Below are 15495 nucleotides of genomic sequence, written 5' to 3'. Positions count from 1 at the left end.
CAGCAATGGTACTCACAAGATTCTCATCAAGGGGCACTGCCACCTCAATTATGTAAGCCTCTTTATTCTTTCTGTCAAACAAGACGATGTCTGGCCTGTTAGCCTCCACTGCTCTGTCAGTTGTCGTACAACAATCCCAAAGAAGTCTTCCCTTTTCACCATTCAAGACCATTTCTGGCTTACACTTAGGGCACCTCAGTCTCTATCAACTCATATATTTCCGCCAATGCCTGATGAACCACTTTGGCCACATTGTTGTGTCGCTGCAAATAGTCCGTATTAGCTAGTACAGAGCAGCCACCACAAATATGCTGTATCGATTCTATGGCTTTCCTGCAGAGCCGACAGCTACTATCCAATGTGAGTCCCATCAAATATCTTTTGTAAGCTCTAGTGCTGATTACTTGGTCCTGAATGGCAAACATGAAACCTTCAGTCTCACCGAATATTCCACTAGTCTGCAACCATTGAAAAATGGTTATTATTATTATTATTATTATTATTATTATTATTATTATAGTTGGAAATAAACAATAAGCTTTCTGCTCAAAACAGTTTCTATCCTGGACTCGAACATTTTTAGACCTCGTCTCTTGGAAAAAATAAATAGTTTAAATATTATTCGTTAAGGTGAAGATCAAGTAGATCTTGAGACATCCATTTTCTTTCTTCTCTTGAATATTTTTTTTTCAATTTTCCTCATCTTATTATTTTTTCACTCGAGTTTGTAATCGAATAAATCTTGGATGTGTTCCAGAATCACAGTTTATTGTCCACCCATATGATAGTCTATAAAGCGAAGAATAGAACAATCATTAATCCTAACATTAGGCAAAAATTAGACTTTATTCTTCATCTTTTACTTGAAATTCTACTCGTCTATCTTAATCCATTCGCTGTTTTGGGAATAACAAATGAAATCATTCTCCAAATATATAATTTCTTGAATAAATACTACTTGATTTGTTACAGATCACTATACTTTTTACAATTATTTCTGGTGACTTGCAATAATATCGATGATAGTTTACTAGAAATTTTTGTTTCTCACATACATCTAAGACCTGGTAAAAAGAGTTATTGAGGTGTCAAATGAGTCAATAATTTACAAAGCAAATCTTTATAGAATTTTTTCACAAGATAATTTGTTTTTTGACAACTATATTTCATTTCATTTAATTGGGATAATTTCATTATAGTGAGGAAATTTGTCTATAGCGCAGTGGAGATTTGCAAAATATTCCAGTCGATTTTAGTATTGTAGGTTGATTGGATTAGGATCAGTAAAGTATCTAATTTTGTTGCTCTGTGAAAAACTGGATAGGTACTTCAAGAGCCACTGTCAGTTTCCTTGATCATTGGTTAGATTGTATTTCTTCTTCTTTGTCCATATCGGTACTCGGTGAAAAACTAGATACTTAGATTGAAACTGTCAGCTGTCTTGATCATTGGTTAGTTTTCCCTTCTTCTCTCTTGTCCTTATCTTTTTCCTATTATTCATCCTGGGTGCAGGGTGGTCTCAGTTGGGAGCTCCAAAACTGCTTCATATCTTTACTAGAGATATTCATGAGAGGCAGGGTCTGCCTCTACCCCTTGGCTAAATTTCTATTGTCATGTGGTTGGTCAATTGGCTTGTCACGTGTCAGCCTTAATACATTTAAATTTTGTTTTTGTGATAGCTATTTTCTAATTTGTTATACCCCAATTAATGACGAAGCCCAAACTGAGTGTAAAGTAAAACTGTAGACATCAGGATGTTCATTATCCTTTTAATCTGACATTTCAACTTTGCTTCCCTTTTTCTAAACCATCATATTTTATAATACACACCTACAACTAAAAGTAACATCGGAAAGAAGAGCTTTGACAACAATATAGTTTGATAACAAAGGTCAATGTTCAATTTGATTGATGATATTATATCACTGATGGCTCACAACATATTAATTTTATTCTATGCCTCGTGAAATTATTTCTTTATTTGATAATATGAAAATTGTTTCTAGGCTTCAGCCTATTAAAACTAAACTTCTACAGCAATACATGTAGAGAAAAAATACAAAATAATATAGATTTATAGCTACAGAAAAGTAGAGTAATAATAATAAGACTAAAAATATATTCATTAGCAAATAAAAAAATCAATAATGGAGATAGCAAAATTGAATATCAATAATTCAATAGCAAATAAAAAAACAATAATCAACATGTTGATGATAAAAATAAAATGAAAATAATAATTAAGAAAGGCATGCAAATACGATGAGAATCGAATTGAATTGCTGTCTTTATTTATCTTAATCCTGGATAAGAAGAGATGAGAAAGGAAATTAACGAGATTAAAAATTAAAGTGATGATTTAGGTACATTGATAATGAACAAACCGCTCCGCTATTCTTTCTACATTCTAGCTGTTAAGACAACTTATTCAATGCTCAATTATTATTCATTAATACTATTTAATATTTACTATTCACTTTTAATACTCTTCATTTCAGTAATATTGAAACACTAATTCGAATTTGATCTCCGAAAATGAGCTATTATGCGACAATAACAGAGACCTTTGTTGAGAATAAATTGATGAATTGATTTATACTAAAACATTGATACTAGCTTTTCAAGTATGAATAATCTCAAGATATTTCATAATTTTAAGGAATTATGACAGTGAATTCCAATTGACAATAGGAATTGTTGACAAGCAAACTTTGTCTAATTGTGGCATCCTCACTTGCCACAGTAATAAATATTGTATTCCTCCCATCAACAGGTTTGTTGTGAGTTTCTTGATAGTGTTTTAGTTGATAGTATTTGTAGTCTCTGTAAATAAACCAATAAGTTAAAATTGCAACGCTAATGGAAATTTAGCGATGATCTGATGAATCAACGTTGAAAACGCCGGGATTAATCGGCAGTAGCCATTGAGGAGTGGCCAAGCCCCAGAGAGTTCCCCGAAATAGAACAAGGACGGTTGATACATCAAGCTGTTCAAGTTAGACAATGTAGAATGTAGTTTGGCATCGTAAAATCGCATTTATTTCGTCTCTAGGCGTTGAAATGGGAATTCGAAGAACTCTCGTTTGTGTCTCTTTAAAACTAATAGCTGAGCCTTTCTACCTCCGCAAGACAACTTATATCAGTATTCCATTCTCATGAGCTGAATTAAATCATTCCTAAATTAATCACAATTATAATGATGCAGAGAACACAAGTATTTAAATATTTCAAGTCAGTAGAATTCTACAAAAAAAAGAGAATTTGTAGAATTCTAGAAAAATTTTTCCTCACAATACTTTCTTTATGCATTTGTTTCGTCAACCATGCTAGGTTCTAATAAAGTTAGCGAGATTGATAGTATCAAACTGATTTTCATTTTTCGAAACCACATCTTGTTTATTACTCAATTAGGCAAAGCCATACTTCAGGGGCCTGCTTTATGAAACTTAGAAGTCCTAAACTTCATGAAACTTGATTAAACAAAAAAGGTTTCCTCAAGGATCCTTGATCATTACATAGGCTATATGATCATTCCATAGGTCAAAGAGCCTTCTTCCAATATTATGGAATTTGAGATGAAAATATATAAAATATTTTTAATCAGGCTGAGTTGGGATATGTGAGTCATCTCTTCCACTCAACATTGGACATTTATTTTTATGTAAGTAGGCTGTTGAAAACTGTTTGGCCTATTGTAAGATGAGAAAAATTGGTATGAAGAAAAAATAAAATAAGTTCAATAATCGAATTGCCAATGAATATGAAATTGAATTGATTCAAAAACTCAATTAATCTGAAATAATCCTATTTATAGTATTATATTATTCCCAAGACTTATTTCATCATTCTCACATTGAAATTACTTTGTAAATTATACAAGAAAACTCGGTTGAGTAAAATTTAGAGTTGTTTTCAACAAGTTCTAGTATTTTATTTCTTGCTATATATATATAATGTTTTTGTAATTTTTCTTTTCTTTAACCCAAAATCTTTTCAAAATTTATATAGAACAATATTGCATTCCAATTTTTCAAACTTATACGTTTCATTAGAAGTGAATTATTATTTGAATGAAAGAAGTAGGCTATTCATTTCAAACAAGATAAATAATATTATATTTTATTATGGATAAATTGAATAAAAAATCAATATGAATTGAATGTGTGAAAATGATAAGATTTATTGAAGAAGATATGTGCCACCAATAAAAGCCGTGTAGACTGTAGATTGCCTGTGTTAGTTTGCGTGAGTAGCAGTCGCAGACGCAGTCGCGTGTGTGTTTACGACTGTGTTGGTGACGTCACATGTGAAGCAGAAATAGCTGCCGCCACCAAGCCTCGTCTGCTCCACTTCCAGTACCAAATTTGGCTCACTTCAGCCCCCTTTACCTCCCCTCCCCATCACTCACCCTTCATCCAAGCTCATTCTGAATTCCATTCAAACTATATCATCATATACATATTCATCAATTCAATATCAATGTAGATCATTATCTAAATCGATTTCCATTTAGGTGGTCTGAGGGTATCACAGATAAATTTATTTTTTCCTTCTCAATGATGATTGCGGCAATTAATTTAGTTGGAAAATTAATAATTATATCTGACAACTTCGTCAGCATGATCATTTCGTCTGATCATTAGAACAGTTGAATCTGGAAGAAAAATTTGCTTCTAGCTGCAATACCATGCACTCTGTAGGCCTACTATTCTAGTAAAAAAATAAAAACTTCAAATAAATCAGTTTTATTATTTTTGAGTATTAGGTTTTAATCATTCAACAAATTATCTCCATAGAAACATTGTAAAAAGTAAATTGGTATGGCTTTTGTTGGTGGGAAGTCCCTTGCGGGAAGGCCCCACCTCGTCTGAATATCTATATTATTCAAGCCATCAATGGGCCATACGACTATTATACTTCAGCCGGGACCGACAATTTAACGTTCCCATCCGATAACACGGGAGTGACCTGGTTAAAACACTCTTGCTGGTAATGAGAGGATTTCAACCCGGGATTTTCAGGCTGCTAAGCAAGCATTCTAAAAAATAATGAAATAGTTTTATAGGTAATATTTTTCTCGTTTTATTACTATTTTCAGGTGGTTTTATAGGTTTCTAATATTTTTCTCGTTGAATTACTATTTTTAGGTTCTTCAGTGTTCAGTAAACAAATCAAAGTATCATCCATTAGACCTGTCAAAGACTATTCATCAATATTTTATCCTCACTGAAAATTGACAATACTTTCAATTAGTTGTCTAATTGCCACAAATTGTATTGTACGTAATAACTGTAGTTTTTCAAATGAATTTCATAGCTTGGTTTGGAGTGTTAATTTACTGATGATAGTGTTGTATTAAATATATTAAACCAGGTATTCTTCTATTTCGCAGGTTCAGTGGTAGGGACGCAAACACAGCTAAAATGGCGGACGATGAGGTGAGGTATGTATTGTTCCGGTGTAATGCATTCACAGTCATGCAATGGGAAATCGCTGTTGAAAATACATTCCATCTATTCAATTGAAAAGACTTACTAGATTTACTCATTGTTCATTTATTTGGCATCTCTTCTGATTCGAACGTTGTTTTTCTCGTTGATTATGTATCTGAAGTTACGGAGTAGTTATTAGAATCAATTTGCGTTCGTTTCTACTACTGAAATAAGTAGAGGTTTGAAAAAAAGATCTGCACAATAATGATTCAGGACTTTGTTGAAGTATTGAAGAATTTGAGTATTTTCAATGGTTAGGCAAAGACTAGATCCTGTTTGATGAACTTAAACTCAAAAAACACCTCCCATTAAACTAATTGTTTAATTTTTCATTTGATATTTGACACTTGTTGGATGAGGCTTAGGCTACCATTTGTGACTATAGCTTATTGAAATTGTCCTGGAAATCGATTCATGCGCTTCCATCGGTAAATGATACAATCATTTCCCGTAAACTGCTCCATTATCACATACCTGTTGGTTCGAAATCCACCTTAACCAGTGGTTTCAAATGTTCCCTATAGCCTATACCCTATAGCATGGCCAAGGTGAAGTGGAGCCAAGTTTCGCGCCACCAATCAAAGCTATAAGAAAATTATGAATTAAATTGAAATTAAGAAATTATTGTCACAATAATATGATCTCATATTATCATGGACAATTTTAAAATATACTGTGAATTTTGTTATTTCAAATATGTTTTTTTGCTAACTGCCAACCACAAACTACCTTAATTGAGAAGCTTTTGTTCATTTATTGAATGTCAATAAAGCTATTATTATTATCATGATACCATTATCTTATCAAATTTGCAACTGAATGAGATTATTACCAAGTTTTAAAATTTAAAGATATTAATATAATTATTACATTAATCTTATTCGTAGAACTCTTTAATTACTCTGTCAATATTAGAGCATTTTTTTAGGATCGATTTCATGTATCTCTTGTCAACTAGTTAGCCCAGTCAACGAAGTGTTATAGAGGGAAAAAATTGGAAGACATTTTTCGACCCCGCAATTCTGTTTAGGGTAGTGAGGAGGTAAACATATCAAAAGTCCCCACCCCTACCCACTGTGCTAAGGGTGTGGGGGTGGTTCAAAGGTACCATTTTTTGGTTTCTCGTGTATAACTCGAAAATTATGCATTTTACAGACATGACTATTCTATAAGGAATTAAAGCTTACATAATTTCCTACAATATTGATCTAACAACTTTTTCAATATCTCTTTCACTTTCCGAGATATCCGCTCTAATAGATGTGACATTTTTGAAAAAAACACATTTTCCTTCGATTTTTTGCTATTTTTGCTCTTATAACTTTTTTAATATCGATGGGAAAAATTCATGCTGAGCGGATATCTCGGAAAGTGAAAGAGATATAGAAAAAGTTGTTAGATCAATATTGTAGGAAATTATGTACGCTTTAATTCCTTATAGAATAGTCATGTCTGTAAAATTCATAATTTTCGATTTATATACGAGAAACCAAAAAATGGTACCTTTGAACCACCCCCACCCACTTAGCGCAGTGGGTAGGGGTGGGGACTTTTGATATGTTTACCTCCTCACTACCCTAAACAGAACTGCGGGGTCAAAAATTGTCTTCTAAACTTTTCCCTCTATACCCTTTTTTGAGCATTCATTGCCTGGACTAAGTATAGAACATTGTTTTTAATATTTCATTGGGTTATTCTAGCTTTCTAATGAATAATTTATGAAATATAATTTTTACTTGATACATTTCATCCATCATTCCATATTACATCATCATTCTATGGTTCATTTCATAATTATTTTGGAATATCTATCTTTCAATGAAAATACTATTTGCTTCTTTTTTGCTTTCTGTGGGTAGCCGGATTATCCAACTATACTATTCAAATTTGATTTTTGAATTTTCATCTATGTGAATTAATGCTATTATCTCTTCTCGTCTCCTCAGCTTAGCTCCGTCGCTGCTCCCAAAGTGTTCAGCTCAGTTTCAAAATACTTCTCAGGTTTGGCATTTTGCCCCAATCATGACATTTCTTATAAGAAACGATTTGTGTTTTCAGCACAAGAAATATGAATAAAACTAGATTAGGTTCACATTAAATTTGAAAGTTTGCAGTAGGTTCGTTATATTTTTATTTCATGTGTGAAAGGTTTGAGTTTTAAAAACCGACTCATACTACAAGAGTGTTTTCATTAACTAGTTTTCATGAACTAGGTTGATTAAATACATTAATTAAACATTGATAGATTTCATCCGAGAATTAGTTACTCAAAACTTTGTTATAGTAGTTAGCCTACATCTGCTTATTCGTAAATATCATTCATAGAAATTTATCAAGTTTTCATAACAGCCAGAGCTATAGTTTTATCATATTTTATTCATCTCTTATCTCCTTCCTACATTTCATTCTTGTCTACAAATTATCAAAAATGGATGATTTTACTTACTGAAAATATTAATTAATTAGGATCTACGAGTGTAATCCATAGATTTTCAGTAAATCTGTTTCAGTAATTAGCTCTATCTATTTAACAATGCCTATAAATTGAATTATCCATTTCCTCAATTAACACTCTTTTTCTATTTTTTCAATTCCTCTATGAATGGACTTGCTGCCAACTGTGGACCTGCCTTACATTGAAACAAAACATGAAAATCATCTTGCATTTTTGGATACTACAGCATAATAGACAGAATAGGAGATAACATTAAAAGGTATGTTTGCTTGCTTTGCGTGGATTTGATACAACTAACTAAATGTCTATAGTTAGTATATTTTTCAACTACCAGTGAAAAAAATATTTACTGGCAATTATAAATCTAGAATGTTGACTCTAGATTCTTGAAATAGAAATACAAAACTATTGCACTTTCAAAATTTAAGCATTATAATTGGATACTTTACTATACTGCAATTCTTTCTATGCATTTTATTTCTATATCTGATCCCCAAATGTCAATCGCTAGTTTCTCTTTCTCTAGAGAAATAGTGCAATAAGTTTGCAGTTATTCATATTTGGAAAGAAATGTATCAGTAATTTTTCTCTCTTCCATAGCAGACAGTATGGTTCTTTGAATTGTATGATATACTGTATAATTCACAATGCAATTTTGTTTTTGAAAAGTTTTGATAGAATTTTCCCTATTTATTACTAATTGATCAATTATTTATTATTAACATTCAAATATAATAATACTCTTCTAAGTGCAATAGTTGGAAGCCTGGAAGATTTTGTGCGTGATATATATATATATATATATATATATATATATATATATATATATATATATATGTAAAGTATTTGTGATTGAAATGTGAACAAGCTCACTCAATTCAGATTCATATTTAGGCATGAAATTCAATTCTATTAGATACCAATGAAAAGGTACCGGTAATCCAATTGTGAAAGTGAATTCTGATTGTCAAATTCTATCAGATTTGCTTTTTTCTATTTCTATCAGATAATGCAATCTAAGAATTCAATAACTCAGTTAATGAAGTACAAAAACTGATAATAATCCTCTTCATTCTTTTAAAGAAAAGTAAACTATTCATATATTAATATTCTACTTCAATATAAGGTCTGAATAGATCTATTGCAATACAATGGAAAAAATAATAGGTAATAAAGACTGAAAATATTGAATATTAATTAGAACATTATGCTCTTAAATTGCCAGTTTTTTGTAAATTAAATTTTTTTTCAAGTAGGCAATTCAATATTTGAAAATACAACTGTTTTCAACAGATAAAATCAATAAGTTATATATTTATCTCTTGGAGCAAAATATTTCTTAACATGAATATTCTTAATGATTAAGACGATACAAGACAATGTTTAGATAAGACAAGTTTGAGTCAGACACTGTCGTTACAAAGTTTCTCAACAGAGCTGACAGCAAATGTCCATAAAATTATTCAACTGCCTACCTGAAGTCGTTAGAGTAATGGATATCACATCCTACAAAACATTTCTGAAAGACTTGTTAATCAAAGAAATGTGTGTATGCGATAGAAGAGTTTTTCACAATTGAATTTTAATTTGTGCTTTATATGTTTTTGTATTAGTATTTTTCGTATTGGTCATATAGGCTATTTATGACATGGTTATTATAGTTTTCATTATATATTTAGGACATGATATCTTGACGTTGTTGTAACATTTGTAATGTTTTTTTAACAATAAATGATTTGATTTGATTCAAAATTAGGAAAGCTAAATAAATTTTACTGAGCTGTATCTTTAATATTTATGTGATACTAGGCTTAAGGCTCAATGATTGAATAATATTATCATCGATATGTAAAGAATCCATGCAATTTCTCTGCTTTTATTGATATAAATACCATACAAATAAATTCTTGTCAATGTCGTAATAAACGTGGTATCTATTTTATGTAGATTATAATGTATAATATAATATGGAATCTGGATTGAATCTGCTTATGCATAAGCTATTGATATGAAAGAGACTATATAGCATTCTGCTAGAATTTGATTTACATGGCCTGCAGTAAAGAAATTGTACATATCAATACTATGTATTGAATGAAAAACATGTTTCGAAAATAATTCTTACATGTAAAATCTGTGTAATTTATTACTTGCAATAATTGTGGAAAAACAAATATTAATAGGGGAATAAATAATGATCCCAATTATAACAAGAATCCTAGTAAATACATTTATACTGTACAACTACTAACTAATGGAATTAACAAAAACACAAAGACAAGCTGATACTTCTTTACCATGTGCAGCTGGAATTCAATGTTTACTTACTGAATAGGAGCTTCTTTCAGGATTAATGGTGAACGCTTTTGTAGTAAATAATATGCTTTGTCCATAATAAAATTGGTAACAAACCTTGAACCTACCATTAAAGTGGAATCCATAGTCTCACATTAGACACTTTTAACGAGAACAGAAATATCAAACTGAAAATTATAATTACTGAGAAATCAAATTCTTATTTTAAAATTTACAATAAAGACACATATCATTGAAGAAAATAAAACAACCATCAAAGGACACGGGATTATTATTGTAACTCATTGGTGCGTTGCACCTCTTCGGTGTGGAGGAACAGTCTCATTTAGAATAAAAGAATGATATCTAAAATCCTTATACTTGTCATCGTTACTCATAAAAAGCAACACTACTGTTGTCTTGAACATCTTATCACTTTCATACAAAACTACCATCAGGTGTAGAAATGTTCCCATACAACTGTAATAAGCCACACATTAGTCATTAGTAAACTTCGGGAAGAAGATCATCATTAAAATATATGTTTACTATTGTGACACTATTCATTATTGATGTAACTAATATCAAACCGAATATTCATTAATAGATCTCAATCCTGTAAAATAGCTATCTTTACAGCAAAGTGGAATAAATAGTAAAATAAAACACTTATAATTTAATTTTTCTCAATGAACTGAGAGACTTGAAACAGATACGGATTTATCAATGTGCGCTTTACACATTTGGAACACTACTAACTAAACACATGAACACATGAATACAGCAACACTTGAGGTATTGACACACAACATGATGTTTCACGATAACAACAATAATTATTCCATTAACAATGAATAATCATCTATTCAATTCTATTTCCTTCTATGTCTCTGTTATTATCTTTTCTTATAGTCTAGAATATAATCTTAGATGTAACATAGAATAGAAGAAGATTAAAACAAGTACCTGATACTTGGTACTCATGCGTACGGAACCTACAATACCGTATTATGACTGCGGATTAGAAAGTGTAAGCGATTTTAATGATCAAATAATAAGCATGATTTATGTTTTGTGTTTGCTTACCACTAAAACATTATTGTGAATAACCACTTTTGTTGGAGGACCTTCAGTAAGTGTACACTCATTAGGATTTCAAAAATCAGCTACCATCAGACTCAATCATCGTTAAGCTTCTATCATGCAACAACAATGAAACTATCTCCTTTGAACTAAATCACTCAAAGAATAATTAAATATATTAATATACATTTCATTAGGGAAGTGATGGACTCGTATTTAAGATACAATATTCCCTTTGTGACCACACTCAATTGAGTATCATCACTCAATAATTTTAATGAATTACTTCTCATAGTAACGAAAATATTCAACGAATCTGCAAGTTTATTTCATTCCACTTTTTACGACTTGAAAGAATTATTCAATTTAAGGAAGTATATTTTTTTAACTAATTCTTACTAGGATTATTCTTCCCTACTATAATACTATTTTCATCAGATTTTTACTCAATTTTTTAAATAGGTTTCAAATCAAATTATATTGAGTTCAAATCATACTATTTATGCTAAAGGTTGTGAGAATATTAATTTGAATACAGCTAACAAAATCAAATGTAAAAAATGTTGTTAGTTATTGTTACTGAACATGCCATATGAACAATATGGGTGAGTAGTTCAGCGACAATTTTTTCTCAAGTATTCAGATTTGCCTCAACACATTCAATATTAGTATGAGTTCATCACTTCTATTTTGAAAATCAAGAAAATGAATTATCATGGATTTTATGATTTGAGAGATTTGAAATTTTGTCATGTAAAAGAATGCTGTGGAGTCCTTGCATGGAACGTTAGTATTATCTATTGTATTCCTGTTTAAATTGCAGTATGTGATGTCAGTTTTGTTTATTTTTACATGCTCTGGGAATGTTTTTAAGTTTGATATTACAGCAACGTTTCATACTCATTTCATTATTGGGATGCTGAATCATTCAATCATATATCAAACATTCAACACTTGAAGAGCATGATTTGCAACAACTGCAGTTCGACAAGTATAAAAATTTATAGAATGTAATGATCAATTAAGATTCTTCTCAACTCATTCATGTCACAATATCACAAATAATTTGTCTGCGCAAATCATGAGTAATATCAGATAAAAAAAATGAATGTGATTGTATAACAGTTTTTGTGAAGTGTTTTCCAAAATGTTGGAACTATTTGAGGAAATTAAAATTGTAGTATCACGTAATAGTGGAATCTGAAACTATTGGTTCACACATCTAAGCTTCCGGTATTCAAGCTTAAATTGTTAACCAAAGTTTTCAGAAGACAGTTTGATTGCTATGCTAAACAAGACTAAACTTTATAATAGTCCTCAGAATTAATTTTTGTTTATCATTATCTCAATTCAATGAACAAATACTCCCACAGTACACTCTGTAAATGAGGCTGAGTACATATTGGAATCTGTGGGTTATACGTGTATTTTTATACAATACTGATACTATTCGCATTTTAGTATCAAGACATACATTTCAACCATATTCTTGACTTGAAGATTGATCAATAATCATCAGGGAGAAATTGTTAATATTCTGTATTATTTATCTTATAATATAAAGTCAACTTATTATAGAAATTACTTGACAAAGTTTTTATCTTTCTCTACAATTTTGCTGCTCAAATGCATCTATTACTATAAACTCGTAGTTGTAGATATTTAGATATAACTGGCTCAATATACTAAAATTATAATTTGGACCTTATACAATCAAGTTCATCCTGTGTAATGAGTGTACACCAATCTTTCCATGTTGCTTTTTATCGAATCAATGTGCTCATCCTGCTTTTTATTGTTATATTTAAAAAATAATACTATTTTAACTTGAAATAGTGAGTATAGTATTTTTGTTTCTTTTATATGTAGTACAGTATATTAGTGCTTCCAATGTTCCCTGACTTTGCTGTAGAATTTAGATAAAATTTATAGTATACTTGTCATCTAGAAATATAGAAGTATGCTTCATAGTCTAACTTGAAATTAAAATTTGCCACGAGTTGGTTATTTTTGGAAAGCACACCTTCAGAATGCAGAACTTATCATTTATTTTATCGACCTCAACCATTCTTACCTAATCTCTTTGAGGAAACGTGTAAACTGTTATTAACATTCAGCATTCAGGTTATGAGAGATTATCGTTCAACTTATTATTCTCAATTTAATCACAAAAATTTTGTGCAATTTTTCCATGTTACCATATTTTATTTTTCCAGTTCTAGGCCTCCTAGTTTGTATTTTTCTGTTATAATTCGATTAAACATTCAAATTGTGATGGAAAGGCAAATTTTCCATTCCATTGAATTTATTAAGATTTTTTTTATGAATCTATTACATTCCATTTCTTTTTCACAATCAATTATTTCTAGCTATATAATTGCTATTATTCTGATTCCTTCATACACAATTTTAAACTTCTTTAAAAATTGTTTCTTTTATAAGTATAATTTAATTATTCACTGTTTATATCAGTCGTCCGTCAATAGAATATGTTTATCGAATTCCTGCACAAAGAATTGAAATTTCAAATTCGAACAAAAACTTTAGCTGTAGGTAGCATTGAATGGACTTACTTCTTACATACCTAATCATGAAAGCCAATATAAATAATTATTATTTATACATTGTATATTTTGGTACGCGTATTAAAGGTACATTAATTGTTCTACTTTATCTGAAATTTCCGAGTTGGATAGAATCTAATGCTTGTTTTTCTTCTTTTCAGAAAAGACGAATTGATGAGGCATGTGAAACAACACTATTATGGCTAAGTATAACTTTTTTTGGAAAGACTATCAAGAGGTAATGTGCTCTATAAGTATTTTGAGGTGGCTACACCATTTCCTCAAAAGGCAGTCATTTGCAATATACTTAACAGTGGTTCAATCTACTGCTATTACTTTTTAATTATCACATTTGTTTCAATCTATAAGTAAATTTGTAATATTAGTAATTTTTATCCTTGTTTTTCATTTTCCATGAAGCGACATCACAACTTTCATGATGTATTGAAAATATTTCTCATTATTTCAATTCCCAGTTATTTTAGGAATTTTTCAAACAAATTACTTGTGAGCCTAAGCTACAAGGATAATAGTTGAAGCAAAGATTTCCTGGGCTTGGAATGGATTCTGAGTTCAAGTGTCCAAGCTGAGTTCAAGTGTCCAAGATTTTCCATCTATCTGTATTTGGCTGGAGTCTTGCACCAATCATACCTATATTTGAGAGCAGGAGATGAATTGAAACTGTTGTGTTTGTGATTTGCAGGCAAAGAAGGCAAAGCAGGCGGAAATCGACCGCAAGAGAGCCGAGGTCCGCAAGCGGATGGAGGAAGCCTCCAAGGCCAAGAAGGCCAAGAAAGGTTTCATGACCCCTGACAGAAAGAAGAAGCTCAGGGTATGTAGAATAATATCAATAGCCTACAGTTTTAATAGCTGATATCAAAAAATAAACGTTTTTTCCGAGTTAAAACAAGAGTCTTGGTTATTACAGTATAATAGTTTTTCAGTGTATGTAACAGCACATTTATTTCCATTATATAGTAGTAATGATAAAGTGTCATATTAGTTGTGGGCAGAATCAGTTTTTGACGAATCCCTGTTGTTTTCACCTCAATTCTAGGCATTGTATTGTCTATAAATAAATACCTATTTATAAATTTGTTCATTCAAAATCGTATTTCTATCAACTAAAGGACTTGTTCGAGAAGTAGGAATCATTTTTTATATAAAATTACAAATTTATTTCTTAATTTCGAAATACCGTATTCTGGAACTCATTTGAACCAATCTACAATGTTTTAACTTTAATACTCCTTAATGAGACTAAATTCGTTTTCAAGTAAATGGTAATAGAATAGAAAGAAACTTGATTGAATCATTACAAGCTACCTTGAAAAATGAAAAGTAGAACCCTGAGACATTATTATCCTGGAAATACATGAAATTACAGTATACTGACTCCCAGCAGAGAATCAGTGGCTCTTCCAGATTGTTAGCAATGTCAACTGACTCCCAGCAGAGAATCAGTGGCTCTTCCTGATTGTTAGCAATGTCAACTGACTCCCAGCAGAGAATCAGTGGCTCTTCCTGATTGTTAGCAATGTCAACTGACTCCCAGCAGAGAATCAGTGGCTCTTCCTGATTGTTAGCAATGTCAAATGACTCCCAG

At 30.8% G+C, this 15495-nt stretch overlaps 1 protein-coding gene across 15 annotated transcripts in view; it reads left to right on the top strand.

Moving 5' to 3' along the window:
- The window catches only part of LOC111046396 (troponin I), an 84528-nt gene that overhangs the window by 25055 nt on the left and 43978 nt on the right, over positions 1-15495 (top strand). For 9 of the 15 annotated variants that reach the window (XM_022331934.2, XM_022331935.2, XM_039423878.1 and 6 more), the window contains 2 exons: positions 5393-5438; positions 14593-14721. In XM_022331934.2, the coding sequence (XP_022187626.1) occupies positions 5424-5438; positions 14593-14721 (144 nt within the window). In that variant the 5' untranslated portion in view covers positions 5393-5423. Of the gene's footprint in view, positions 1-5392; positions 5439-14050; positions 14069-14592; positions 14722-15495 lie in introns of all 15 variants that reach the window. The other 6 variants (XM_039423876.1, XM_022331932.2, XM_039423877.1 and 3 more) reach the window with 1 other exon arrangement.

The sequence above is a fragment of the Nilaparvata lugens genome, chromosome 3, assembly GCF_014356525.2.
Source record: "Nilaparvata lugens isolate BPH chromosome 3, ASM1435652v1, whole genome shotgun sequence".
NCBI lineage: Eukaryota > Metazoa > Arthropoda > Insecta > Hemiptera > Delphacidae > Nilaparvata > Nilaparvata lugens.
The sequence above is the reverse complement of the archived record's forward strand: the minus strand, read 5'-3'. Positions and strand labels throughout refer to the sequence as shown.